This window comes from Poecilia reticulata, linkage group LG4, assembly GCF_000633615.1.
Source record: "Poecilia reticulata strain Guanapo linkage group LG4, Guppy_female_1.0+MT, whole genome shotgun sequence".
NCBI classification, from domain to species: Eukaryota; Metazoa; Chordata; class Actinopteri; order Cyprinodontiformes; family Poeciliidae; genus Poecilia; species Poecilia reticulata.
In genome coordinates, this window is record NC_024334.1 from 1,686,702 (window position 1) to 1,713,610 (window position 26,909).

Below are 26,909 nucleotides of genomic sequence, written 5' to 3' on the forward strand. Positions count from 1 at the left end.
GAACCGAGTTGACAAGGAAATGAGTGTATTGAGCTTGAACAGTGGTGGCATCCACACTTTACAGAGAAACGCTGACAGGCTGATCCTCGATTAAAAGAAACTCCCACAATTCCACTTACAGCTTATTTACATACCGAACTGAGGAAGGAAAACCCTAAAACCAGCTAAAGTAAACCGTTCAGCTGAACAAGCTCTAAAAATACCATTTGTACGACAAAATAATATACGAAAAGTTAAAAAATACAACTACACAGTAAAAATGCCAGTGTTGAATTAACACCCAAAAGTGTCCAAGTCTGCAGCATTGGTCTATAATACTGAAATGGGTTTAAGAAAAGTTAAACTTTCCATTTCTGTGTATTGTTTTGAATATTTTCCACTGGATTTGATTGATCTCGACACCTTGTGGGGTCAATTATTTACTTTTTTAACACCACATTATGTTTTGTGATCAACACTACACTGGTGTTACTTTTAATATATTTTAACACCAGCACCGTTGTAAAGGTTAATGTGACTCTGTATTGTTGAATTTAACACCAGCTGACTTGGACACATATAGACACTTTTGGGTGTTAATTCAACACTGGCATTTTCACTGTGTGTATATTCAGCACTTTAAGATTCATCTATTGTCCAAATTATATCTTTATAGGAACCTGAACTTAATTCAAACTACTTAAAAGTTAGCATGACTCCATCCATTTTCTTACACCCTTGTCCCTCAGTGGGGTCAGGAGGTGCTGGTGCATCTCCAGCTAGCGTAACGGGTGAGAGGCGGGGTCATCCTGGACAGGTCGCCAGTCTGTCGCAGGGCAACACAGAGACACACAGGACACACACACACACACACACTCGCACCTAGGGACAATTTAGACAGACCAATTAACCTAACAGTCATGTTTTTGGACTGTGGGAGGAAACCGGAGTACCTGGAGAAAACCCACCATGCACAGGGAGAACATGCAGAAAGACCGGGGCTGGGAATCGAACCCAGAACCTTCTTGCTGCAAGGCAACAGCTCTACCAACTGCGCCACTGTGCAGCCCCCAGACTGAGATGTGAAGCGCTATTAGAATCAATTAGCATGACTCATTATTCCATATTTGCATCTTTGTTTATTGTGAGCCAGCAGCTGCACTCAGTATAATTTCATATGAGGTATTAGATAAGATGTAAACGTTGATGTAAGTAGACTGTCCCTTTCATAAAGTAACGAATCTATGAGGCATCATGGATTAAAATTACTTCATGAGTTTAATGTCTTTACAAAATGCTCTAACTTTACTTAAATATTTCTGTAAAATAGAGTTTGACATGTTTTTGTTTCTGACCAAATATGGAGATTTAAGATGCCAAAGAGACTTTAAAGACTTGCAGCTCATCACACATATTGTTTAATGTAACCCTTATTTATTGTCTAATTACTGTTTGAGAGGCTTTTGTGTCATCAGAAATCATAAATTATGTATATGTTGAATGATTAATTAGCTTGATTGTATTGTACAGACAATCACAGCAAGATATAGTGAAAAGGAAACATGAATTTGCTTTTTAAGTTCATTATTTAGGAGGAAGTTTTACCTATTCCTGTTCAGGCCGAACACCCGGTCCACAAAACAAAGGCTGCCAGTTTCACCCATCCCCCTCCTCACGTCCTCAGTATTATTCATCCCCTCCAGCTCCCTTCATTTTCATCAAAGGGGTGGTCTTGTTATCTAATTTGTTTTCTAAAAAAAGCAAACCTTTAAAAATCTGTTTATCACAACACAGCATATGACTGAGCCCGTCTCCCAGGAGACCGCTGGAAATAGATAAAATGTTCAAAGTGAGAAAAAGATCTCAGCGGACCGCAGAGTCTGAACTCCATCTTCCCCGACAATCTTCATCCAGCAGGTCAGTCTGTGCACAGAAAGACATCCGCTAGCTCAGTGAGACACCTTATGCCAACTCTGAGCCGCCGGTGCTCGAGCGCACATGCTTGCACAGTTTGAAGTTGTACCATGTTGAGCCACAGACGCTACCGGACACACAGCAGACCCCAAAATAATGGCGGAGCAGCTTGTATCTCGGCCCTGCAAGAGGAGGAAGATTAGCAGAAAGATAAAGTAGGTATTACCTATAAGGTCAGGAACACTGACGCGTTTGGCTACATCTCTGAATAATGGATTAGCGGATAGCCCAACTCCAAACCCAACATATTTTTTTTGTTCTTTTTGCATAATTGATTGACTGGTACTCTGAAATGTCCAAAGCTTGGAAAACTGTTTCATAACCTAAGCTTGCTTTAAAATTCTCCACAATCTTTCGTCTGTTCCTTGGTTTTCATCACTTCTTAAGGAAAAGGTGTTGCACAAACATCATCTTAGGCTTCCAACTCAAAGTTAAGCTCCATTGTTTTGTTTTTTTTTAATACGTTGAAGTTCTGCAACAAAATACAGAAACGCTCAATGTCTATGAATACATCCAGCCATTTTCTTTACACCCTTGTCCCTCAGTGGGGTCGGGAGGGTTGCTGGTTCCTCTCCAGCTAACGTAACGGGCGAGAGGCGGGGTCACCCTGGACAGGTCGCCAGTCTGTTGCCGGGCAACACAGAGACACACAGGACAAACAACCATGCACACACACACACACACACACTTGCACCTAGGGACAATTTAGACAGACCAATTAACCTGACAGTCATGTTTTTGGACTGTGGGAGGAAACCGGAGTACCTGGAGAAAACCCACCATGCACAGGGAGAACATGCAAACTCCATGCAGAAAGACCGGGGCCGGGAATCGAACCCAGAACCTTCTTGCTGCAAGGCAACAGCTCTACCAACTGCACCACTGTGCAGCCCTCTATGAATACATATTAGAGATAAGAGCATGTGATTTCTTGAAGGAACAACCCTGAAAAGTTTTATATCTTCTAGAATAATCTCCAGTTTCTGTTTTAACAAAAAAAACAAAAAAACAAAAAAAAACAAGCAGTTTAGAGTCTCGTACTTTAAATGAACAGGTTACATAAAATTTGAAGGTGCTAATTTTCTCTCACATAGAGTAATACTTGTTTTTCACAGCCGTTTGAAGTGCTTTAAAATGTGCCATGTTAGACCTGCTGTTATTTAATCAAGTGTTAAGAGGCCACTTCTGCACATTTTACAGAAGTGCTGGGGAAACCAATGCTTATAACTCGTGTTGGTTATGAAATCGTTCAGATTAGAGTTAAAAAGAGGTAGGTGGTGTAACTCAGGCATCATCACAGGAAAATCTAGGATTTGTTTTTTGGAGACGTTTGAAGCCGTCTGTGGTTCTTAACCACAACGATGGAGCTGCCATATTTAAAACCTCCAACACGCTGAAACGGTTGTGATTATCTATTATTTACTCCTCCACATATTAACAGGCAAACAGCTGGATTGATAATTTAACTAGAAAAAACTGTTATGTTTCTCAAACTTAAAGTCTAAAACCTGTTGGTTCCTCGTTTAGTCTTAAAATGCCAATTAATGCTTCATCCTGACAAACTAACTACATCACTGAGAGTAAATACATATTTGATGTAAAAACTACATTCTGTTTAAATCGTCATATTTTTAGTGTTTGTAACATGTAATATGAGAAGTACCTCAGTTTAACTGTGCACAACATGAGCGCCACAAATAAAAGATCCACAGTGATTTCAAAATAAAAGGCTCTTTATACATTAAAGCATCACATCAGCAATTAACATAGAATTGAACCAGTAAAATATACATTTCCTTCAGTTTCTTTTTCAGTTGGTGTGTAAACATGTCTTAAAGAGTTTATCATTAAAAACTCCTTTATGTTTAGTCTTTACTTGTAGAAGCCAATTGAATTTTAGTTCATTCAGATCTTTGGTATAAATTCTGTTTATATTTCTTATGGTAACTTGTTTATTTTGAGAAAAATAATTACAAGTTATATCTCTATTTCATACTAATTTGTTATATTGGATTACTAAGGTCTTCTTGTGGATTTGCAGAGGTAATTGGAGTTGAGGATTTTAGGATGTGGCCAGGCAGAATCAATTGGGCTGTAGGAGTGGAGCCACAGTTTTTTGTTTTTACCTCTCTCTCTTTCTCTCTGAATGTTTTGTTTATTATATTATTTTTGTGGAAAGGTAACATTTGTATCGTTTTTATTTTTGAAGTAAACCATTAACTTTTATCAAGAGGACCCAGTCTGGTTTTTTGTCGTTTTCGTCATCAAGTGGACCGAAGGGGAAGGACGGAGAGCGTCAAGCTCATGGCTTCATTATTTAGGAACCTACATTACTGTTAGCATTCATGCTCAAAATTATGGTCAATTTACATCTATATCTACCCATTTCACAAAATTATCTTTTTTATGTTGCTGCACAAATATACTGAAGTGCAATCGTCATCGTAATTTCACAATCATAGCAAACTTATATGATTGGTAGAGAAGATTTTAGACGTCAGGCGTTCACTGATTGAAGGAGCTCCACTCTCAGCTTGGATTTGAACTTGTGTCTTTAATTACTTCAGCAAAACTCAGTTTTTACCAAATTCTGTACTTCTAAATCTGCTCCTTAGTCGCATCTTTTTGTGGTTGCTACTGCCTCTAGTGGCGTGGGGGTGGTAACACAGTTAATATGATTACATTCCTAAATCAGAATACCACAAAGTCTTTATTATTTATTATTAATTTTTCATTCTCTTAAGAATGTAGAGCTAATTAAATGATCTAAACAAAACCTTAAAGTGGTTCCAGTTTCTCTCGATGGCCAACCTGTTGAAACTGGCAAATTTTAAATACCTTGGGTCGTTCCTGGACAGTCAGCTCAACTTTGCTGAAAACACTGACTGTATTTTGAAGAACTGTTCTCAGAGACTCTACCTTTTAAGAAGACTTGGTGATCATGGAGTGACCCGACTAGACTCTAGGTGGGTCTATGTCTTGAATTTGGGGGGGAAAATCATATTCATCACTACAGAAGGGTTCAGTGAATGCACATATGAATCTGATGGGTTCAGTACCTCAAAAAAGGTTAAGAACCACTGACCCAGACGGTGGTACGTAAACAAAGGAAAGATAAAAGAAAATGTGTTTTTTTTATTTTTCTGATGTTCTGTTGAGATTAAATCCAGATGTTCCCTAAAATGACCCACAATTACAACTACAGTTCATCAAAAGGTCGCGTCGTCCTTTATTTAGTAGTAGCTATTTCTTCTGTCAGGAAACACAATATTCTGCTGGCAAGTTAAGCCAAACAAACGATTCTTAAACAACTTCAGCCCTAAGAAAGGATCTTTAACTTTCTCAGCCTCTTTGCTCCTCGAGATACAAACTGGAGGAGGGTCAGGCGCTCCGGGTGGTTTGGAGAAAGAAAAGCAGAAACACAGCAACAAGCTATGCTCACTGACACAAATTGAAATAAATGAAACTTTCAGAAAAACTGCCCCGAAGAAGAAAACTTTCATCTGCTTCTCCAGTTTCTAATCTGCAATGTTATCCATGTCATTCTGATTCCTGCTGCACTCGTCATCTTTGCCTTAAAGACACAGTTTTCCATGCTGCCTGCCACTGTGTGGGTGTCTGTGCGTTTCTGTATGTATGCATTCAAGTTGTAACAGACAACAGCGCTCGACTTTGACACTGGCACCAGCTCACACACACACACACACACACCCAGGCTGACTCAGAACTGTTTCCATGTCTTCTCCTTGAGCGACCCTCAGGGCTTCGACACAACAGCTCCTCCTTGAATCTCTGTTTCCTTACTTCTTATCTTGCTCCCTCTCATTTTCGGGGTATTCAGGCTAAATTTCTCAGCATCAAAGGAGCTCTTGTGTCCTTTTCTCACTTTAAATCTTTATTGATGCATTTTTAAAACATCATTGTTCACAGAAAGTTGTGAAAAGTGAAAGGAAATGTCATAAAGCTTCAACACTCGGCGGAAGTGCTGCCACTCATTTCTATTCTCAAGACATAAAGAAAAGTGTAAATACTGAACTTTCCATCAAATACTTTATGGAAAATGCTTCTTTTTTCCCCCGCTACTAATTTAAAACAGTACTTTCTTTCAGAAATAAATGGCTTCCACCTAATTTAGATTTTAAGAACTAAACATTTATGAATAAACCTAGACCTTTATTAAATGTTAATGGGTAAATAAGTCTAGAACTGAGTGACTTTACTCTGCATTTTGCATGAATTAGAACAATGTCTAGCTTTGCTCATGGCCATTTTGCCCTTTGTTAAAATGCCTCCTTGTTAAAAGGAACATGCCGAGTCGTTACACTCTGCACATGCTTTCTCTGGATTAGGGACCTGCTGCAAAGCCAATTACTAAATACAAATGACTGGATATCCTTTTATATGCATATTATTTTAGCAACTGGAAGCAGACAATCAGAGTTTGACAGTCTGAAGTCAGTCTGCTCAAATTCATGATTATGAAAATATATTTATTCGCATTAAGAGAATATTAAGTAGTATATTCAGTTGTAAAATGACTCCGTCTGTGTATGAAACAGATTTAATGTTAGGCTGTGCAATAGAGTGTTGGGGCCATTGTAGATAAGAAAAAAAAAAACACGGAGGAGTACATTTATACAAAAAAATTCAGATTAATCTTCATTTTCTAAAGAGTAAAATTAAGAAAAAAACTTCTGTAAAGTCAAAACGTCATAAATTTGCCACAAAAAAATCCATGATTAAAGGCAAAAATTATATGAAATTAATCCCAAAATGTTTTTGGTGGAAATTCATCTGGTCATTTTCTTTTCAACTTTTTCATAATCAGTTACAGTAAAAACACTAATATTCAGATTTATTACATAATAAGACGAACAAATGTGAAATTTTACCATTTAAAATTCTGAAAAAGTTGCATAATTAACTTTTAGGTGATAAAGATTTAGCTTCATCAAATGATCTTTCTTTGGAAAGGTAAACTCAGTTTATGAGCGATATTTTGATTTCTAGATACATAATTAAACCGACTGTTCAAATTCTTACAGCTTGAGATAAAATAATTAAAGGTGCTTCTTGAACATATTAGGATGGGTCTGTTCATAAATTACATTTAGCACAAAATTAGTCTTAGATAATGAGATTTCACTCAGTTCTGCCCGTTTTCAGCTCCTTTCAGAACCAACTGTTTTTGGGCTCCTGTCACTTTAAATCCAAGCTGCTGCTGGCCACGCCCACAAACTCCACCATAATACAATCGTACATCTTTGAAAAGCATAACTGGAGCCTCAGCACAACCAACAAAAATACAGAAAGTGGTTTCAACAAGAAAGTATTTTGTCTTTTCCAGCAGCCATTGTACAGAGAATAAAGAGATAAAACCAGCTGACCAAAGGTGCTGGAGCTGAGCTTGGGTTGCTAGGTGATGGGCAGTGCCTGCTGATTTGTGATTTTTGAAATGGGTCATTTTTCAGACACCAAAAACAAACTGCACATACAAAGATATGCAGAATGCAAATTTCCCATCATGTGTCCTCTTTAAACTCCTTGTTCTTAGGTTGGGGCTCTTGTGTCACTTGACCTTTGTCCACTCTTAACGGAGTGGACAAAGAATCTCTGAATGACTTTTGCTCGACATATTGTTTTAACTGCGTAGGTCAGAACAGTGAAGTGTTTACACCTAACAGGTGTGGTCAGATTCAAAGTGTTTTTCTTAATGCCACAGTGTGAACAACAACAATATATTTCAAAATTCAGAAATGCAAATCTGTAAATGCCGTCTTTGAAAACTGAACTAGAAAATGCCATCCAACAGCCAGTGTAGGTGCAAGACAAAAAGGAGGTAATAATTGAATATTCTTGCTCTTATGGTGCCCAAGGTGGGATAGATATTGTGAATATAGTAAAATAATAGATTTATCTAAGTGAACTTGAACTAGTGCAAGATCCAAATAATTAAAAAATAATAATTTCCTCCTGAAATTGATTTTCCAAGTAAGGAGCGGGATGAAAGGGTTGGTGTGGTGATTAGCAACGCTGCCTCACAGCAGAAAGTCTTTAATTGGGATCTCGGCTATGCAGACGTTGCTGTGTGAAGTTTGTTCTTGCGAATGTTGGGGCTTATAAATAGTTTATAACTAGCCTGTTGGGTTAGCTGGTGCTATAAAAATGATTTGTGACTTTGCTCGTCTTTAACCTCACATGTATCTGCATGTCTGTCACACAGAAATCAATTTATTAGACTGTTTAATGATCCACTCCCCTTGACTTGTACCGAAAACACAAGCACACAATCTTACTAAGTCATTTTGTTCTAATTTTTAGTGCTAATATCAGAGTAAACTTGAAATAAGACTATTAAAATGGACTTTTCAGCAAGATAAAGGCTTGTTTCAAGTAAATAACTTCCTAATATTGATGAAAATGTCCCTGTTCCATTGAAATAACTTATAACAAGGGAAAAATGTTATAAGTGAAATAATCTGCCAATGGAACTAGCAGTTTTAAGTCAATTCTTTACTTAAAACAAGCCTCCATATCTTGTTGAAAAATCACTTGTAAGTTAGTTTTGCCTTATTTCAAGATATTGACACTAGAAACTAGACCAAACATTCTGGGTAAGCGTTTGTGTTTTTACAGTGTAGTTACTGAAATTTTACATTTTATGGAAATTGTACGAGTAATGTTGCACAAATACATTTTTCTTGCCAACATTTTCCGAGCGCTGGTGGAAATCCTCTTTACTGCAAAGCCGCACAGTACTAAGCTTCATTTCCATTTCTTTCTGCATCCAATTTAATGCATGTGTTCATATTGCACTAAAAATATAAAAAGTATTGTTTAAAATCACAGAAAGGCTGATCAGTAGTCCCACAATACATACACAGCTGTAGTGTGTGACATTTGCGCTAGACGAATGGCAACACGGGGAGTACATGTGTCGAACCTGAACAGCGTTTTTTCTTTTTTCTCCTTCTGTTCCTGAGCAGAAACACTGAATGTCTCGCTGCTCCAGCAGAGCGGCTTAGCAGCCGACAGAACAAAAGTCTGCGGCTGTAAAAGGCCAGTGTCAATGAAACCGAGTGAGTGTGAAGCTGCTACAAAAGAGCACAGATGCTTGGTCACCCTACTGCGAGCTGATAAGGTGCTACCTGAAAGTAGAACAAAAACACTGTGGAGGTGCAGCGCTAAAAACTAAAAACTGCACAATTAAAGGACAATCACAGAACTTCCAGAAAATCCAGGGCGTTATTCATCTTATTCTTTCCAAGAGACGTTAAAATACTTCATCTGTGGGTAAAAACCGTTGAGTTATGTCTGAAATACACATTTAATTTAACTTGAGCTATGCTACCATTTCAACAACTGAATAAAAACTTTTAGTTTGTACACAGTAAAAATGCCAGTGTTGAATTAACACCCAAAAGTGTCCATATGTGTTCAAGTCGGCTGGTGTTAAATTCAACAATACAGAGTGTCACATTAACATTTACAACGGTGTTAGTGTTAAAATATATTAAAAGTAACACCAGTGTAGTGTTGATCACAAAACATAATGTGGTGTTAAAAAAGTAAATAATTGACGCACAAGGTGTCAATATCAATCAAATCCAGTGGAAAATATTCAAAACAATACACAGAAATGGAAAGTTTAACTTTTCTTAAACCCTTTTCAGTATTATAGACCAATGTTAATTTAACAAAAAATGGGTGTCAATCTTTTAACACTTTTAAAAGTGTTACTTTAACACCAGCCGACTTGGACACATATGGACACTTTTGGGTGTTAATTCAACACTGGCATTTTTACTGTGTACAAACCCAAACGGTAATCGATGTGTTACGTTCCCCAGTTCCATGCTTTTCTGTCTGTCATTAGGAAAAAAATGGGCTTCACCAATAAAATGCAACACATCAACTCTGATTGCTCTACACAACAAGATAGGTTTTTTCCACCATCACACAAATCATGCTGGAGGATTGAGAGAGGTCCAACTGTTTTCTGTCATTTACCTGTAAGTGTTGCTAGGAGTCGATCATCATGGCCAACCCATGTATGTTTATCAGCCTGAGCTTCCACTGGATGAACGTGTGATTACTGCTGGTTGAACTGCAGCTGAAAAGCACCGCTTGACATTTTTAACCCAGTTTTTCCTTTCGCTGGCTTCATGATTTACTCCTAGACGTACACAGTTTGGGGAAAAAGTATCAACCTTAAGCTTTAGGAGTTACAGTTGCTAATGTAACTTACAATCTGAAGTCTTGTTCACATCTGCAGGTGATTCAGGCTGCGTTCACACTGCAGCCTGAAGTGACCCAATTCAGATTTTTTTTTTTTTTTTGACGTAATGCGACCTGTATCCGATCTTTTCATGGCAGTGTGAACAGCACAGGTCGGATTCTTTTCAGAATGTGACCCATATCYGATACGTATCCGATTCAATGCGACCATAACGTTCAGGTCGTATTAATCCGAACTGAACGTCACTGATTCTCAACAAATCTCACTATTCTGCGCCTGATACGCGCAAGTGGGAAGAAAAACAACAACCATGACGGACTACATGAGGATTAAGTTGTTAATATGTTGCTCCGACCGGATATCAACTTGAAATATGTAAGCTAAGCTCCACCGTTAGCCTCCATGTTTACTTCCGCAAACACTGAGCTCTTCTTCTTCTTTTTATGGCGGTTGGCAGAACACTGAGAACGCTGACGCTATGGCGCCCTCTAGCGCGCATGCGGGACACTTTCAGGTCGTTTGCCCGTTTACACTGCAGAACACATACAGGTCGCATTTACTGGCTGTGTGAACGGTCCCGGCAAGAAAATCGGAATTGAGTCACTTCAGGCTGCAGTGTGGACGCACCCTAAAAGTCTCCCATCTCTGCTGCTGTCTGCTTAAACTCCTGATGGCGACGCTTCACTAAAGCATGGCTGAATCTAATGGTGGAGGTGCAGAAACATCCAATTTTAACCGCAAATATCCAAAACAAAGCAAATACAAAACAGCCCACAAGTATTTCCATCACTAAAAACCTCAGGTTGAGGTGAAGTTTGAAAAAAAAATGAATTGGGAATTACTTTGGGGTTTCTACAGCAGCACAGCGTCGACGTGTCTGAGCCTCTGAAACTGAGTAACTTGCAGAAGAAACTTTATTTTATCAAGTTGTGTAGTTTCACATGACTGAAAGCCTGCAGTCAATCATTATAGCAGAATCGTACAAGTAGCCAACAAAGCTTCCTGAAAGGAAATAAAAATGTAATTAAGACGTTTAGTTGAATCTTAAATGTGTTCACTTATTAGAAATTAAATAAACAAAACACACATTTCCAATCTTCTAACCGTAAAAGATAAATGAAAACTGAATGTCATGGATATTTTATTGTTTATTTAGTTAAAATCATCTTTGTTTAACATCCTAAAATGCATTCAAAAAGCGTTAGAACATTTTCTGTTACAACATCTACTGGAAGACTAAAAGTTATCAAATCATGACCAATAATTTTCACCATAAAATAACTGAAATTCCTGTAACTGATCTGCATTTTAGAAAACTTTTTAAGGGCACACATTATGAAAAAACGCTAAAATCTGAATTTAAATCAAAAAGGAAACAGACATGCACAGTAACAGACGTGACTGCCAAGTTTGTTTTTTACTGCTCAGCATTAATATCCAATAACAAAAGGTGATTAAAATTCTAGATGAGGCTCCGTTTCCTCCACAACCTTTTCAAGGTGAAGCAAAATAACTGATGTGCAACGGCTCCTCCGTCATGTCTCGCCCCTCTTCTTCTGCGGCTCACTGCTTCGTTCCAGCATGGCTATCTGTGAGACCATATGGCCACGGCAGGAACCCTGAAGAGGCTGGCAGAGGGCCCACTTACAACCAGCAAATAAATAATGGGCCATTATGTTCAATCATATGCTGAGCTATACAGGTCTGCAGCTCAGAGCTGCAGCATGCAGAAAACTGGAAACGGCGTAATACATCTGGGAAGCCACAAAAGGATCCTGCATGTGGCTTTTTCTATACCGCTGAGGTCTTTTGTAGTCAGTATTGCTAAAAATGGATCTTCTGTCAGCGACATCATTACAGTTGTTGATTTCGTGTCAGTCTGTTGGTATCATGTCTTAAACGTAATGAGAATAAATCCAACATTTTATTCTATTGGAGTTTATTTCTGTGTTTTCTATTTTAAAAAAAGAAAATCACTAAAAGGAGAAAATCACTAAAAAGAGTTTAAGTATCTGGGGATCTTGTTCACGAATGAGGGAAGAAGGGAGCGGGAGATCGACAGGCGGATTGGGGCAGCGTCTGCCGTGAAGCGGGCGCTGTACCGGTCCGTCGTGGTGAAGAGAGAGCTGAGCCAAAAAGCGAAGCTCTCGATTTACCGGTCGATCTACGTTCCCACCCTCATCTATGGTCATGAGCTTTGGGTCATGACCGAAAGAACGAGATCACGGGTACAAGCGGCTGAAATGGGTTTCCTCCGCAGGGTGGCTGGGCTCTCCCTTAGAGAGAGAAGCTCGGTCATCCGGGAGGGACTCAGAGTAGAGCCGCTGCTCCTCCACGTCGAGAGGAGCCAGTTGAGGCTCGGGCATCTGGTAAGGATGCCTCCTGGATGCCTCCCTGGTGAGGTGTTCCGGGCACGTCCCACGGGGAGGAGGCCTCGGGGAAGACCCAGGACACGCTGGAGGGATTACGTCTCTCGGCTGGCCTGGGAACGCCTTGGGATTCCTGGAGGAGCYGGAAGAAGTGGCTGGGGAGGGAAGTCTGGGCCTCCCTTCTGAAGCTGCTGCCCCCGCGACCCGACCCCGGATAAGCGGAAGAAAATGGATGGATGGATGGATGGATGGATGGAAAATCACTAAAACATTACTTAATTTAAAAGATTATTTTTCCTTTTAACGATTGTCTTCAGTGATCAATTGTGTGGGTTTGCACAACGCTCAGGATCATTAGCAGCTATCCCTTACAATGAGCATGCACATGGTGACAGTGGGAAGAAAAATCACCTCCAGCAGAACCTGGTACAGTGAGAACCAACATCTGACTGCTGTGATCCAAAGAAAAAGACTGAAACTCTGATTTATAAACCTCCAACATCCATCAAGTCAGAGAAGTACTGGAGAATACCATATTAAAGAAAGCACAAAACCATTTTTCAGCACGCAAGAGGAAATCCTAACTCGTATTTTATTTGGGTAAATCTTGCTTGGAATCATAATAAATCCTCTTGGTCCCACAATCCCAGCTGCATGTTCTGAAAGCACACTCTGCCCTCGCTGACTAAACCGAAACAACACGACTAAAGTGATATACACTGCTCAAAAAAATAAAGGGAACACCTAAACAACACAATATAACTCCAAGTAAATCAAATTTCTGTGAAATCAAACTGTCCACTTAGGAAGCAACACTGATTGACAACGGGGACCCTATATTTTATTCAAGTACTCAATCATCAGAATAATCGATAGATTACTAAAATAATCATTTACAACAGCCCCAGTTGCAACCGTTTATCTGGATGCGTCCGTGTCTGGAACAGATTCAGTCCACTCCTGGTAAAATTTCCCCCAAACTCTTGACCCGACCAGGGACCCCGCTGTCAATCAGTGTTGCTTCCTAAGTGGACAGTTTGATTTCACAGAAGTTTGATTTACTTGGAGTTATATTGTGTTGTTTAAGTGTTCCCTTTATTTTTTTGGGCAGTGTACAAAGAAGGAGCTGAAGAAACATAAAGGGGTTTACGGGAGAAGAACATTTCATTTTAAACCATCATGACTTCGTCACAAACTTCTCATGTGATCTGATCTCACTTTTCCCGCCAGTCCTCACCAGAGATGGAAGATTCAGCAGACGGAGGATTGAGATAAATGACTTGATTCGCATCAACAAACTGAGGTTTGAACTGAACTCTTATTTTCCAGTCAAATGTAAACAAATTAGTTCTAGATTCAATTGCAAAAGATTTAAAAAAAATAGATATACATTTGCCTTTTAAAAACATTTTTGTTATTCCATGCAATATCCATCCCTGCTTACGAAATAAAAATAAATATTAACATAGTTTTATATTTCTAGCTTGCTTCCAGGTTTTTCCCTTTCTAAAATTAACGTAATCGCGTGCGTTCTTATAAAATCTCTTCTGCAGGACTGTCAGGAAATAATTCTGTCTGAAACAAAGGGTAATTGATGCCAACACTTACCTTGCATGATGAAAAAGAAAATCAATACGGGAGACAGCAGAACTCAAGGAGCCTGCCACTGCCATCTCCCTAACAGTCGAATATTGATGTGACTCTTTGAGCTGCAAATTAGTTGAAGTGACAGAATAATGGACCCCCAGTGAAAGAAAAGGAGAGAATTTAGGTGAAAACAAAAGATTCTTTCATTCCTTTATGCCCACCAGCTCTCTCTCTCTTCTGTAACACTACCAATTATACTTTCATATCAGAGAAATATAATTTATTAAGCTGGTTCGTGATGCAAATAAACTGAATCATTTTATAAAGCTCAATCCATCCAGCTTGTGCTTTTTACACAAGATAAATTATTACTCTTATCGTCTGTATTGATTGTGATTTAGAGGTTTATTAAATTAGATGTTTCTTCATATTATAAGTAAAACATTTTTTGAAGTGGTCGAATTGTTTAGGGTTGTGGCAAAGAGGCCGTCCGCCCTAAATAATCAAAATGCAACTGAAAACATGAAAATGAGTGTTGCAATACCAATAAATGTAATTTTTAGTGATGTATAAAGATAAAATGTAACAGAATTTAAATAAAGAACATTCTTTTTGTTCAAAAGGAATTATATTTTTGCGTAGTTTTACTCGCCCGTCTCATTTCTTACCAGATAAAAACTTAGTGGTTAAATAAGCTTTAAATTATTTTATTTAAACTTAAATCAGTCAGAGTGGAGGAAGCATTGACTTACAGTAACATGACATCAAATATTAAAGAAAATCAAAAGGTGTCAATGTGCTAAAAATATCAGCGATGAGAACAAATGATGCACACAACAGCTCTAAAATGTCAAATTATGCAGATTTTCAGTCAAGTGATTGAATGAGTGACTAGCATGTAAAACCAGAGGGCTGGAAATGGGTGTTAGTTATCAAATAAATGTCACAAAAGCTAAAAAAAAAAAGTTGCTGCTCATTTTGATTTGCCTCAGAAGGAGGAACTTCGATCTGATTACATCACATCCACACAGGATTAATGCACATCCCTCAAAATACATAATATTCGACATATTTTCACATGTTTTGATTAGTCACTGCAAATATTTATATGGGTAATAAACATGTTTAAACAAGAAGTTTATAAAGACTGGAAAAAAATAAAACCTCTCAGTTTTTACATTTCCGTAGAAATTCATTTACTCTTCCTTAACCGTTACTATATCTACTTCTCTGCAAGCTGGGTTCCGTCTACAGAGAGAAAGGAGTCACACTTACAGCAATTATAATAACCACTAAAAAAGCTGCGCACCTAAAATATGATTAGAATAAAGTGCTGAAAGGGTGCGCAGTGGAAAAGCAAAGCCTTACAACCAGTCTATGCAGCCAGGGAGTCCAGTGGCACCAAGGAGCCTCTCCTCTAAAAGTCATTCAAGAGATGTGACATTTTTCTTTATGTCATTCATTATACCTCTCAAACACAAAATGACGGAGTGTCGGTGTTCCTCACTTTAGTTCTCAAAAGCTGGCAATTCTGCTACCAAGTTGGAAAAACCAACATCCATCCATCCATTTTCTTTCACCCTTGTCCCTCAGTGGGGTCGGGAGGGTTGCTGGTGCCCATCTCCAGCTAACGTTCCGGGCGAGAGGCGGGGTCACCCTGGACAGGTTGCCAGTCTGTCGCAGGGCAACACAGAGACACACAACCATGCACACACACACTCACACCTAGGGACAATTTGGAGAGGCCAATTAACCTGACAGTCATGTTTTTGGACTGTGGGAGGAAACCGGAGAACCCGGAGAAAACCCACCATGCACAGGGAGAACATGCAAACTCCATGCAGAAAAACCCCAGGCTGGGAATTGAACCCAGAACCTTCTTGCTGCAAGGCAACAGCTCTACCAACTGCGCCACTGTGCAGCCAAAAAACCAACAGGATTTGCTAATTGCGCTAACTGCTAGTAGCAACACAACCGGACAATTTCTCCATGTTACAAAGTGTGCAACGAATTTGATAAAACACAAATCATCAGAAGGGCCAACATGTAAGCAGCCATTTCAATCCCAGACATGTTGTTTCTGCTAATATTAAGAAAATGATGCATGCTTGTTAAGTTATTCATCTCCAAAAACACACCTGAACATTCAAAGACACTGAAATAACATTAATCTCATTTACAAATTTAAATATCAAATGTTTAATTTAAATAAAATAAATGCTACTGTCCTGGATGGCACCCAGTTATGTCATCAGTGACGTCAGAAACAAACAGGAAATGCTTTCTGGTAATGTAATGTACGTTTAATAAATGGGAAATTCAAGTAAACTAGTAATAATTCAATAGTGATACTTTAAAAAAACATATTTGGTTGTAAACTGCAGCATAATGCAAACAAACCGGAGAAACAATATGAAGCAAAGTTACAATAAATGTGAAATAATATGCAATAAATATGTGAATAGATAGAAAAGTACAATCTCAACCACTTTGTCACAACAGTTTATAGCGTTAACTTTTACTGATTTTTGAACATCAGAGATCAATTGTGATCCATTTCTGATTAGAAATCTGGAAAAACTGATTTCTAAATACAAATTTTTAAAAATATTTTAACAGAGTCCTCTTCACAGGACACTTTGTTCTTTACCAATATGCTTTATTGACGGCACTTCTCTTTACTTTTGCCAGTTGACTGAAAGCTGTAAGCTGCCTTATTTGCTTCAGAACAAAAATTTGTTCATTTTTTTCATTTTTAAAAAAAAGCATTTCTAAAGATATTCAGTCTGACACCATGTTTTCTTCTTCCAGAGTCCAGAACATGATGTCTGAGCTGCATTTACAGGCATCACTCTAAAAGCTCAGCTTAGACATGGTGCACACCAAAAAAATAAAATAAATGTGACTGTGATAAAATGGACCAGCATGTTCTTCTTCTTCTTCTATGTTAGAAAGAGGGAACTGATGGTGTGGAAATTAACAGAAAATGTGTGAAGTTTCATAGTTAAGGACTGATTTTCACACTAATGTAACTAATTAATAACATTTCTGTAAACATTAGGCATGTTTTGTTAGAAATGACTTCCTGGACCAGTGAAAGCTGTGAAAGCGACGTCTGAAAGCCTCTGGGTGCGGAGCGCAAAGTCTAATATTGTACTGACAGATCGAAAATTGCCTCTTAACGTCCAATAGGCCATGAAAAATACAGCAACAGATTCTGGGCCTCTCAGCCAAAAGTAAATATTCCCACTGCTTCCAAGTACCTCACAGAAGAATAAAAAATGAATATATCCTGAAACAATCTGGATGCTGCATGGAGATAAATATTAAAAAACCGAAGGCAGTCCCTGAGGAAAACTTAGACTGGAAAACAAACATGAGTAAAAACCTCAGGACGGGTCCAAAGGCTCTTCTTCCAAGCCTGTACTTTTCCTTTCAGCTGTCTGTCACATTGATAACCTGCCACAAGATGAACATGGAAACAGCATCTTTAATACATGAGCTAACAGAGCAGGCTGCAGTGTGTATGTATTTTTGGAAGCCAGCCTGTTAAAATGTCACTTGGCGTCTGCGCATCTTTTCGCAATGAGAGCATAATTGATTTCCAAAGTCGAGAGCGTAATTATTTATGTTGCAAATGCCAACATTAAGTATCACAGCTATCCCTGCTAACAGCAACATCTGAGGCCAGATCTCTGATGTTTAACCTTTAGCACATCACAGGGTGACACATGGAGTGGAGCATGTTTGTGTTTGGGCTCCAGGGAAAAGCCCCGAATCGGGAATGATGCATGCAGTCAGACATCCACAAGTGCAATTCACTTTTAGCCTCCATGGTGCGGATGAGTAAAGCCAGTTCATGAATTCACAAACAGGCCCAAACTGGAATCTCCTGCATGAAAAAAAAGGAGCTAAATTAAGTCTCCAACCCTTTGACACTCAACACTGGCACAAATCAGCACTTTAGGTGGCAGAGTCTGCTGCTGACTGGACATTTGGGTCAGAAACAGAGTGACTTTGCCACCTCTCCCAGAGCTTGTTTGTGGGATATGTAGCACTTATACTAAATAATATCCGCTGGGTCAGGCGTTGCATTGACTTTCAGAATAAAAGGGTCAAACGCAGGATTACTGAAGAGCCATTTAGGCTCGCTGAGTAGGTGAAAACCCAGGAAGAACACAAAGGTCAGAGAACGAGGCAGCAATTCTCGAGCTACAATGGTGAGCGGACGCAAATCCTGCTTACAGCTTTGTTTTGTTTACAGTATTCAAGTTTGCTGACTCCATTCTCAAAAATATACAGTTTTCAACTCCATGGCATAAAAAGCTACTTGGAGATCTCATTGTAAATCAGATGCAATTCAGTCAAAATCCTTTCAAACGCTAAAGTGAAGCGACTCTTTGCAATGAGCTACAAAGAAAATCCCAAACACTGAGAAACGGGAGAACTGCAGGTTGGTGATGTCCAAATAAAGACCAGTGGTGCGAGTAACACTGGATATCTGTTAGCTCTGCAACATAGATGCTACTTTGGCAGACAGGATGACTGCAGTTCTTCTCAGTGTTGTAGTAATTCTCAGAAAAGCCATTATTGTGGCATCTTTTGCACCTTTAGAAGTGACGGCACTCTCTTACGAGCTGAACCAGGTGATAACAGACTGAAAGGCTTCATTCACTTCCTCCAACCTCATCGCTAAAACTACAGGCAGAGTACAATTCTGAAACCGCACAGAAAATCAACGTCTTTGTTCACAGCTCCTTCTGTTCACCGATTGGCTGGGTGGAAATTCTGCAGGATGAATCCAAGTCAATGGGAGAAAGTCCAGACTGAGATCCATCTGTCCATTTTCTTTACACCCTTGTCCCTTAGTGGGGTCGGGAGGGTTGCTGGTGCCTCTCCAGCTAACGTTCTGGGCGAGAGGCAGGGTCACCCTGGACAGGTCGCCAGTCTGTTGCAGGGCAACACAGAGACACACAACCATGCACACACACACTCACACCTAGGGACAATTTGGAGAGACCAATTAACCTGACAGTCATGTTTTTGGACTGTGGGAGGAAACCGGAGTACCTGGAGAAAACCCACCATGCACAGGGAGAACATGCAAACTCCATGCAGAAAGACCGGGAATCGAACCCAGAACCTTCTTACTGCAAGGCAACAGCTCTACCAACTGCACCACTGTGCAGCCCCAGACTGAGATGTGAAGCGATATTAGAATCAAGCAGAAAAGCGTAGGAAGCCTAATCTGACCAGCGGTTTTCCTTCTAAGAAGCTTATTGATTGATTAGACATTAATTTTATAGCTAAATCCTAATTTTTAAGTAGTTTTGGATAAAATGCAAAAGGATAAAAACAATGTTCAGGTGTGAACATTAAAGAGTTAAAGTCAATTTAGATAAACTCCATCTATCGTCTCCAAAGGTGTGCATTCTGATCAGATACCTGAACCAACTCAGAGCAGAGGCTGAACTTTGACCTCGTCCACAGATCACAGGGCTCCTCAGCCTATTGCTGAGGTTGAGTCCAGCCTTACATCTGGGATCTTGTTCCTTCAGTCACAATCCATATTTAGATTAGCTCATTATTTTGTTATTTAGAGTTTTTGTAGGAGCTGCACAGTGGCGCAGTTGGTAGAGCTGTTGCCTTGCAGCAAGAAGGCTCTGTGTTCGATTCCCAGCCCCGGGTCTTTCTGCATGGAGTTTGCATGTTCTCCCTGTGCATGGTGGGTTTTCTCCAGGTACTCTGGTTTCCTCCCACAGCCCAAAAACATGACTGTCAGGTTAATTGGCCTCTCCAAATTGCCCCTAGGTGTGAGTGTGTGTGTGTGCATAGTTGTGTGTCCTGTGTGTCTCTGTGTTGCCTTGAGACAGACTGGCGACCTGTCCGGTCACCTCTCGCCTGAAACATGGGCTGGGGATGGGCACCGGCACCCCTCCCAACCCCACTGGGGGACAAGAGTGCAAGAAAATGGATGGCTGGATAGTTTTTGTAACACAATAAGTCCTGCAGTAGCTTCATCCATATTTTTTGTAACAAGAAAAAATAGAAAAAAGCTGAAACACCTTACAGAACTACTGCACCATAGGTCCTTCCTAGATACACACCTGACATCAGCTGCAGTCAATTTAATTAACCCAAAGTTGCATTTAAATGTCGTCACTGGATTTTCCTTACGTTGATTTGCCTCCATAGTTTGGAGAAAGTTTACAAAAGATCTTTGTCTGAATGTGTCAAACAGAAAAGTGGTACAAAAAAGAAATCCACCTCATTATATATACACACCATGGTACCGTGAACGCTGCCATCTGTAATTGGAGAAGATATGTGAGGCAAAACTAACGTTACCTAGAAGAAGAAATCTGAAGCAAAATTGCTGTAAGGACAAGACAGAAACTGATGAGGCTTCTGCTAAAGGAACGGCGAGATTATCTCAGGTTCTGCTTTCGTTCCACATGTGACAACAATCTCCTCTACGCTCCATATGCACAAACCAGAAGCCTTTCTCCTCTATAAACCAAACTTTATCGTTGGCAGAAAACTATTTCTCCACATCACCAAAAGAACGCCATGCTCACAGTGAAACATGTGGGCAGCAGCCCCGGGGTTAATTTTCTCAGATGGAACAGATGTTTTTATATAAATGGTTTGGGGGAAAAAAACAACAGCTTTGACCTAAAACATTTAGGCATCAGCTGGCAAGATGGAGATTAAGAGAGACTTTGTTTTTCATCACCAAACTGAGTCCAAGCACGAATCCAAATCAACAAAAAATTAGTTGATCTGGAGAAATCTCCAAAAAATCTAAATGAGAAACAAAACATAGGCAGCCAGATTTTTTATTTAATGCATTTCTCAAACAGAAGATGAAATAAAAGATGGAAAAAGTTTTGAATATTAGTTAAAACAATAAACATAAAGACTTTCCCTTGGCTCAAATAATTACAGCACACAATTCATTATTTTTCCTGAAAACAGTGAAAATATGCTGGCTGCAGCTTACGCATAATTAAGCAATAGCCTAATTTTAATTGAGTTATAAAGCTCATTAAATAATTTATTGGCCATCAAGTTGCTTTGTGTATTAATTTATACCTTTCCTCTTTACAGTTTACATTTTAAACCAAAAGACTTTGTTGGATTTGGTTACCAGAAACAAATATAACAGCTTTTTAATTCTGTAAAATTGTCATTTTTAGCACCATTTGTCAAGATTAATGTAAATATATTTAGCAAATCAAATTACTGACAGGTAAGCGTCACTATGCATCTCTAGTATATTTCTGATGCTTCTGGCTTTTAACTTCTTAAAAGCAAAAATGTTCCTTCTTAGAAAAGTAGAAATACCAAAACAAAAAATGCTTTTCTGTCTCACAAGGGCAGTAAACCATAAAATGCCACAGGCAAAATGGCCATTTACGGAGTGCTGCAGTAAACATAATGTTAGAAAATCGCATGGAAGAAAAAGGTGTGGCAAGCAGCAGATTTAAGAGGATTGTGACGCAAAGCTCAAGAGTTTGGGGGAAATTTTACAAGGAGTGGACTGAATCTGTTCCAGACACGGACGCATCCAGATAAACGGTTGCAACTGGGGAAGTTGTAAACGATTATTTTAGTAATCTATCGATTATTCTGATGATTGAGTACTCGAATAAAATATATATATGTAAATGCTGCCATAGCAGTTGTATTAATATTAGATATCCTCATCAGCCCAAATTTTCATATTTGTGCCTCCCTAACAATCACATTTCTGTCATTTAGAAAATGAACCTCTAACAATAATAGTTCACCTTTATAAAAAGATACGAAGCAGCAGGCTCATTATGACACCAAGAAAATACCTGTACTCCTTTTAGTTTATGCATTCAGCTTGAATAAATTTAATAGATGAACTCTCACCTTTGCCCTGCCACTTACAGCTTTGGTATCCATGTCAACAACGGGATTTGGCTCCTTCGTCTCACACAGAAACACATCCCAGCTATGTAGCGCCACCCATTTATGGTGACCAGGATGGTGGTAAATTTATTTTAAATGTGTCTGTAATGCTAAGCTAATACCAGCCATCACAGCCTGCTGTGTTCTGTGATTCTCTGCTCCACATGTCTACATTCACCACCATTTGAGAAAGGTTGTCATACTCCATGCATCGCGTCAGTAATTTTGGATTACTGGTCCCTCGAAGAGCGATAAAAACCCAGATATTTCCCTCTGACCATGAAATCCACCCCCAGATGCCCAGGACCAAACTTGAATGTTATGCTGCTAGCGCTTAGCATTCATCAACAACATGTAGGCAGAAGTGAGAGCGATGTGCAACACAAATAATCACCTGACCGGTGTGGTTCTTCTTCTTGATTCTTAATGACGGTTGGCAAAAAATCTAAGTAGTGTTACCGCCACCTACTGGTCTGGAGTGCGGACTGTTTCATATACAGCAATCACATTTACCAGTATTGGCTGCACAGTGGCGCAGTTGGTAGAGCTGTTGCCTTGCAGCAAGAAGGTTCTGGGTTCGATTTCCGGCCTGGGGTCTTTCTGCATGGAGTTTGCATGTTCTCCCTGTGCATGGTGGGTTTTCTCCTGGTACTCCGGTTTCCTCCCACAGTCCAAAAACATGACTGTCAGGTTAATTGGTCTGTCTAAATTGTCCCTAGGTGTGTGTGTGTGTGTGTGTGTGTGTGTGTGTGTGTGAGTGTTGTGTGTCCTCTGTGTTGCCCTGCGACAGACTGGCGACTTGTCCAGGGTGAACCCGCCTCTCGCCCGGAACGTTAGCTGGAGAGGCACCAGCAACCCTCCCGACCCCACAAGGGACAAGGGTGAAAGAAAATGGATGGATTTACCAGTATTATGCTTTTGTATTTTAAAAAGTGTTTAATTAAGTCCTTTACGTCCAAATATCAGTCCTGCTATTACTCCTTCTTCTACAATCTTTTGAATTTTATAAATCCATCTTCATTTTCCCACCATTTTTAAACACTGAGTGGTTAATAGCAAAGCTTAATGAAGCTTTGAGGCAGATAATTTGCCTTTAAGAATTTTACTAATCGAGATAATTGAGTCATTCAAGGACTTGTTACAGCCCTTAGTTGCAGCTACTTATGTTAAGTCAATCTTTAGTTAAAAGCCATAATTATCAAAAGTTTAACATATCAAAAATGTATATATAATACAAGACTATTTCAATTTGTAAAATATAATGCACCTGTAATATGGCTTGAAATAGTAAGACACATAAAACTGCCTATGCAAGACATAAGATATGTAAGGGAGAAAACAAAGAGCATCAGAGGGAGCTTTTTATGCCAAAGGAGTCCAATAAGTGTATACCTCAGCTCATTAGGCACCTACTTACCATGAAAAGGCCACTGTGACCACAAAACAATCCACCACCCACACTGTGCCTACAGTAATTGTCTCACCTCTCTGGCTAAAACCACCTACCTAGTAAACACACACAACACACACACACACTGGGGGATCCAAATGGCATTCTGTTTAATCAAAATAAAGCTGCCCTTCCACACATTTACATGCCTCATAATAGGTGAGACTAGGCACAGGGCCCGTTGTTACACGCACCATTAAAACACAGCAGTGGACTAATCTAGCACTTCCATAAGCAGCAGCAGAGGCAGCAGAAGCATCAGCAGAAGGCAACATGGGAGTGGATGCTGTCAGGGAATGCAGCAGAAAAGACAGGAGGGGAAAGCAAACTATATGCAACGAGCAAATATTCATTTGGGAAAAACTAAAGCAGGTCAGAGGATTGTACAAGAAAAAGAAAAGTCGGTGAAGTTCGAGCAAAAGGGAGAAGCTGATAATACTTGGTCAGGAGTAAGTGTGGTTCTACAAGAGGATAATTTGGACTTCAGCACTTTGAGTGGAGGAGGAACAAGGAGTTCATGCTTGAGAAGCAGGCTGAAGAGACATTTTTTGATATTATACCATTTGGAGAGCCTCTGAGGCAAAGAGTAATGCTGAGAGAAACAAGCTGACCCTGTCTGAGGACGTAAAGGGTGACCAGATGTGGAGTGGTGCAAAGAAAAGAAAAAGAAATGGAGGATGAAACACTGGGGAGAAAAGTAAAACAAAAAGTTGCAGCGGGAGATGTTTGTTGGAGACGAAACAGCAGAAACCTTGCTCGGCAGGGAGCAGCAGCAGCACAAAACAACAGCGGCAAGAGAAGCAGAAGCAGCAGGAGCTACAGAACGCGATGCTCTGAAAATAACAGGAGATTAGAGTTGGAGGGGCACGCAGCATAAGAGGCAGAAGGTGGTGTTTGGAAAGGAGCTGGCGGGGAGATGACGCTTCTGGAAACAGCAGGTGGAGAAAGAGGTGATGCTGGAGAGGGGAAGCAGTGGGGGAGGCAGTAGCATGGGGGCCACCAAGCACCTGTGAGCTATAATTATGATTCACTTTGCTGCTCCAGCAGACTGTGTGATAGCAGAGCTGTGACGGTGTACTCAGCAGAGAGGAAACATGGGGATGTTTGAAACTAAACAGCACACACCATTATCATAAACTGTATTCACATCACGCATGCAGGAGGACTGCGTGCAACATGACCTGCCAAATCACACAAATGCACTGAAGAATGTTCAAAGTGGATAGAGGAAATTATAGTTTGTTGCAAATATTGAACATAAAATACCGGCTTTATAGTGACAACCAATAAAACGTAATAATCAAATTAGATCGTTGAAAACTTAATGAGAAAAGTCCAGCAGTAGTACATCAATATCCCAAAACTCTTTCTTTGGAAACCCAACATGAACTTAAACCAAGTCTGCACCAATTCCTTAAACCGGCTTAGTTGGCATCTTCCAAGCCCCCAGCTTTAACATCTATTAGCGCGTTAATTAACTCCAGGTTTCACCCTGCAGCAGTTCTCCATCCACAAATGCCCACCTACCTTCCACTGCGCACACAAGAGTAACCACACAGAGCAGCAGCGCAACCCAAGTGGCCGGAACGGCCAAGATCCCTCCACGCCTGTCCGCTCCCATCATCCGGCCGGCAGAGAATAAAATAGAGAAATCCCAGGGAGACACGCTGTATTCCTCCGGTGAGCAGTCACATCTCAGTCCTCAGTTCGGCGCGTACAGGAACAAGCAGCAGAGTCAGTGGAGGCTGAGAGGAGATAAACTGCTGTTGGATCCGTCTTCTCCCTCCGCTCAGCCCGTTTTCTCCGACACCTTCCTGCCCAATCAGGAGAGAGGATGTCGGCTTGAAAACCAATAACCCACTCTTCCCAACCTGACCCGAGCTGCGTGTCCAATGGTCAGGTTCCCCCCACACCGCCCCGGGACCTCGGCAGAAGTGGCTAAACAGCGACACTTAGTGGTGAAATGCAAGTTTTCCAAAAGCGCACAGTGTCTTTCTGGATTCCTCTTGAATTTCAAGATTTTTTTTTTTTAGATTAATCTCAGAAATTTTCTGAATTCATAAGGTTAAAAAATTCCACTTATGAAAATAAAATGGACTTTTGGGTCTCAGAAATTTCCAAGATTTTTATAGAAAGTTTGAGATTTTTTTTCCAGCAAATTTTGACTTTGAGCTTAGCAATTTCTTCTTTTTTCTAGAAAATTTTTGAAATCTCAAAATTTTCTTTTTTCCATGAATGTACCGTCTTTTATCTACAGTGCCCGTAATATGTCATAGTTTCATGATACAAGTGTGTTTGCTGTGTGAAAGACCACAAGGTAAAACATAATTGAAAAGATGAATAAATAGGACTATATAAATTTTGTTTTGAAAGCTATGATGCTCTTTTGTATTCCAGCCCCTGGGGACAAATATCTTGTAATCTGCAAACAGCAATATTCACATCTTCCCACACATTCTCATTTCGCTCTGGTCTGGACTTTGACAAGGCTCTTCAAATCCCTCAATATCATTTGAGCAAAGCCATTCCTCTATAGCCGTAACTGTAACTTCAGATTTAATGTTGTAAACAACATTTTATGTCATAAACTCTCCAAAACATCTGTGGTTTGGTCAGAACTGAGGCAGGACAGTCAGAAGTTACAACACTGCGATACAGAAACGCCAAATACTCGCGAAAAAACCAATTGCAGTTTCAGTAAAAGAAAACGACAAAACTTACCACAAAAAAATCACAGGGAGCCAGAGCAAAACAAAAACAGGAATCCAGGGGGAAGGACAGCAGAGAACTGATGGAAAAATAAAGGGATGAACCAGTAAGGAGTGGCTGATAACATACTGGTGAGGTTGATTATAGGACAGATGACTGATTAGAAACGGTTTGCAGGTGTGAGAGGAGAGAAACCGGCAAAGGGGGCGAGGGAGAGTTCGTACACAAACTCGGCTAACTAGCAATGAATTTAACAAACAACTGAACATAAGGAGCTTCATAATATTTTTATTTTGCAGTTATGTCCCACTTTGTGTGGATCTATCAAGTAAATTCCCAAATAAAAACGGTTTCATTCAAGTTTATGTTTGTAACCTTTAAAAAGTGGAAAAGTTCAAAGAGTGTGATATTTCTGCAAGGTATTGCAGTAAGTGGACAAAACTGGATTGCTTTATTTTTATTTGATCAATATTTTTACTTTTGTCTAGATCAGGGATGTCAAAGTCAAATACACAGAGGGCCAAAAAAACAAATTTGCTACAAGCCGAGGGCCGGACTGGTTTAATGTTTATTAAAACATATTGAAATGATTGCACATAGCCTATTGAACCAAGACCTAACAGAGTGTATTATTTAACGATTAAATGAATAAAGCAATATT

The 26,909-nt window shown here is 39.7% G+C and overlaps 1 protein-coding gene across 1 annotated transcript in view; it reads right to left on the reverse strand.

The window, feature by feature from the left end:
• The window catches only part of LOC103463084 (ephrin type-B receptor 1-like), a 116,794-nt gene extending 90,516 nt beyond the window's left edge, over positions 1-26,278 (reverse strand). The window contains exons 1-2 of the mRNA XM_008406220.2: positions 26,261-26,278; positions 25,067-25,353 (exon numbers count right to left, since the gene is read on the reverse strand). Coding sequence (XP_008404442.1) covers positions 25,067-25,163 — 97 coding nt within the window. The 5' untranslated portion in view covers positions 25,164-25,353; positions 26,261-26,278. The remainder of the gene's footprint in view (positions 1-25,066; positions 25,354-26,260) is intronic.
• Between the last annotated feature and the right edge of the window lie 631 nt (positions 26,279-26,909).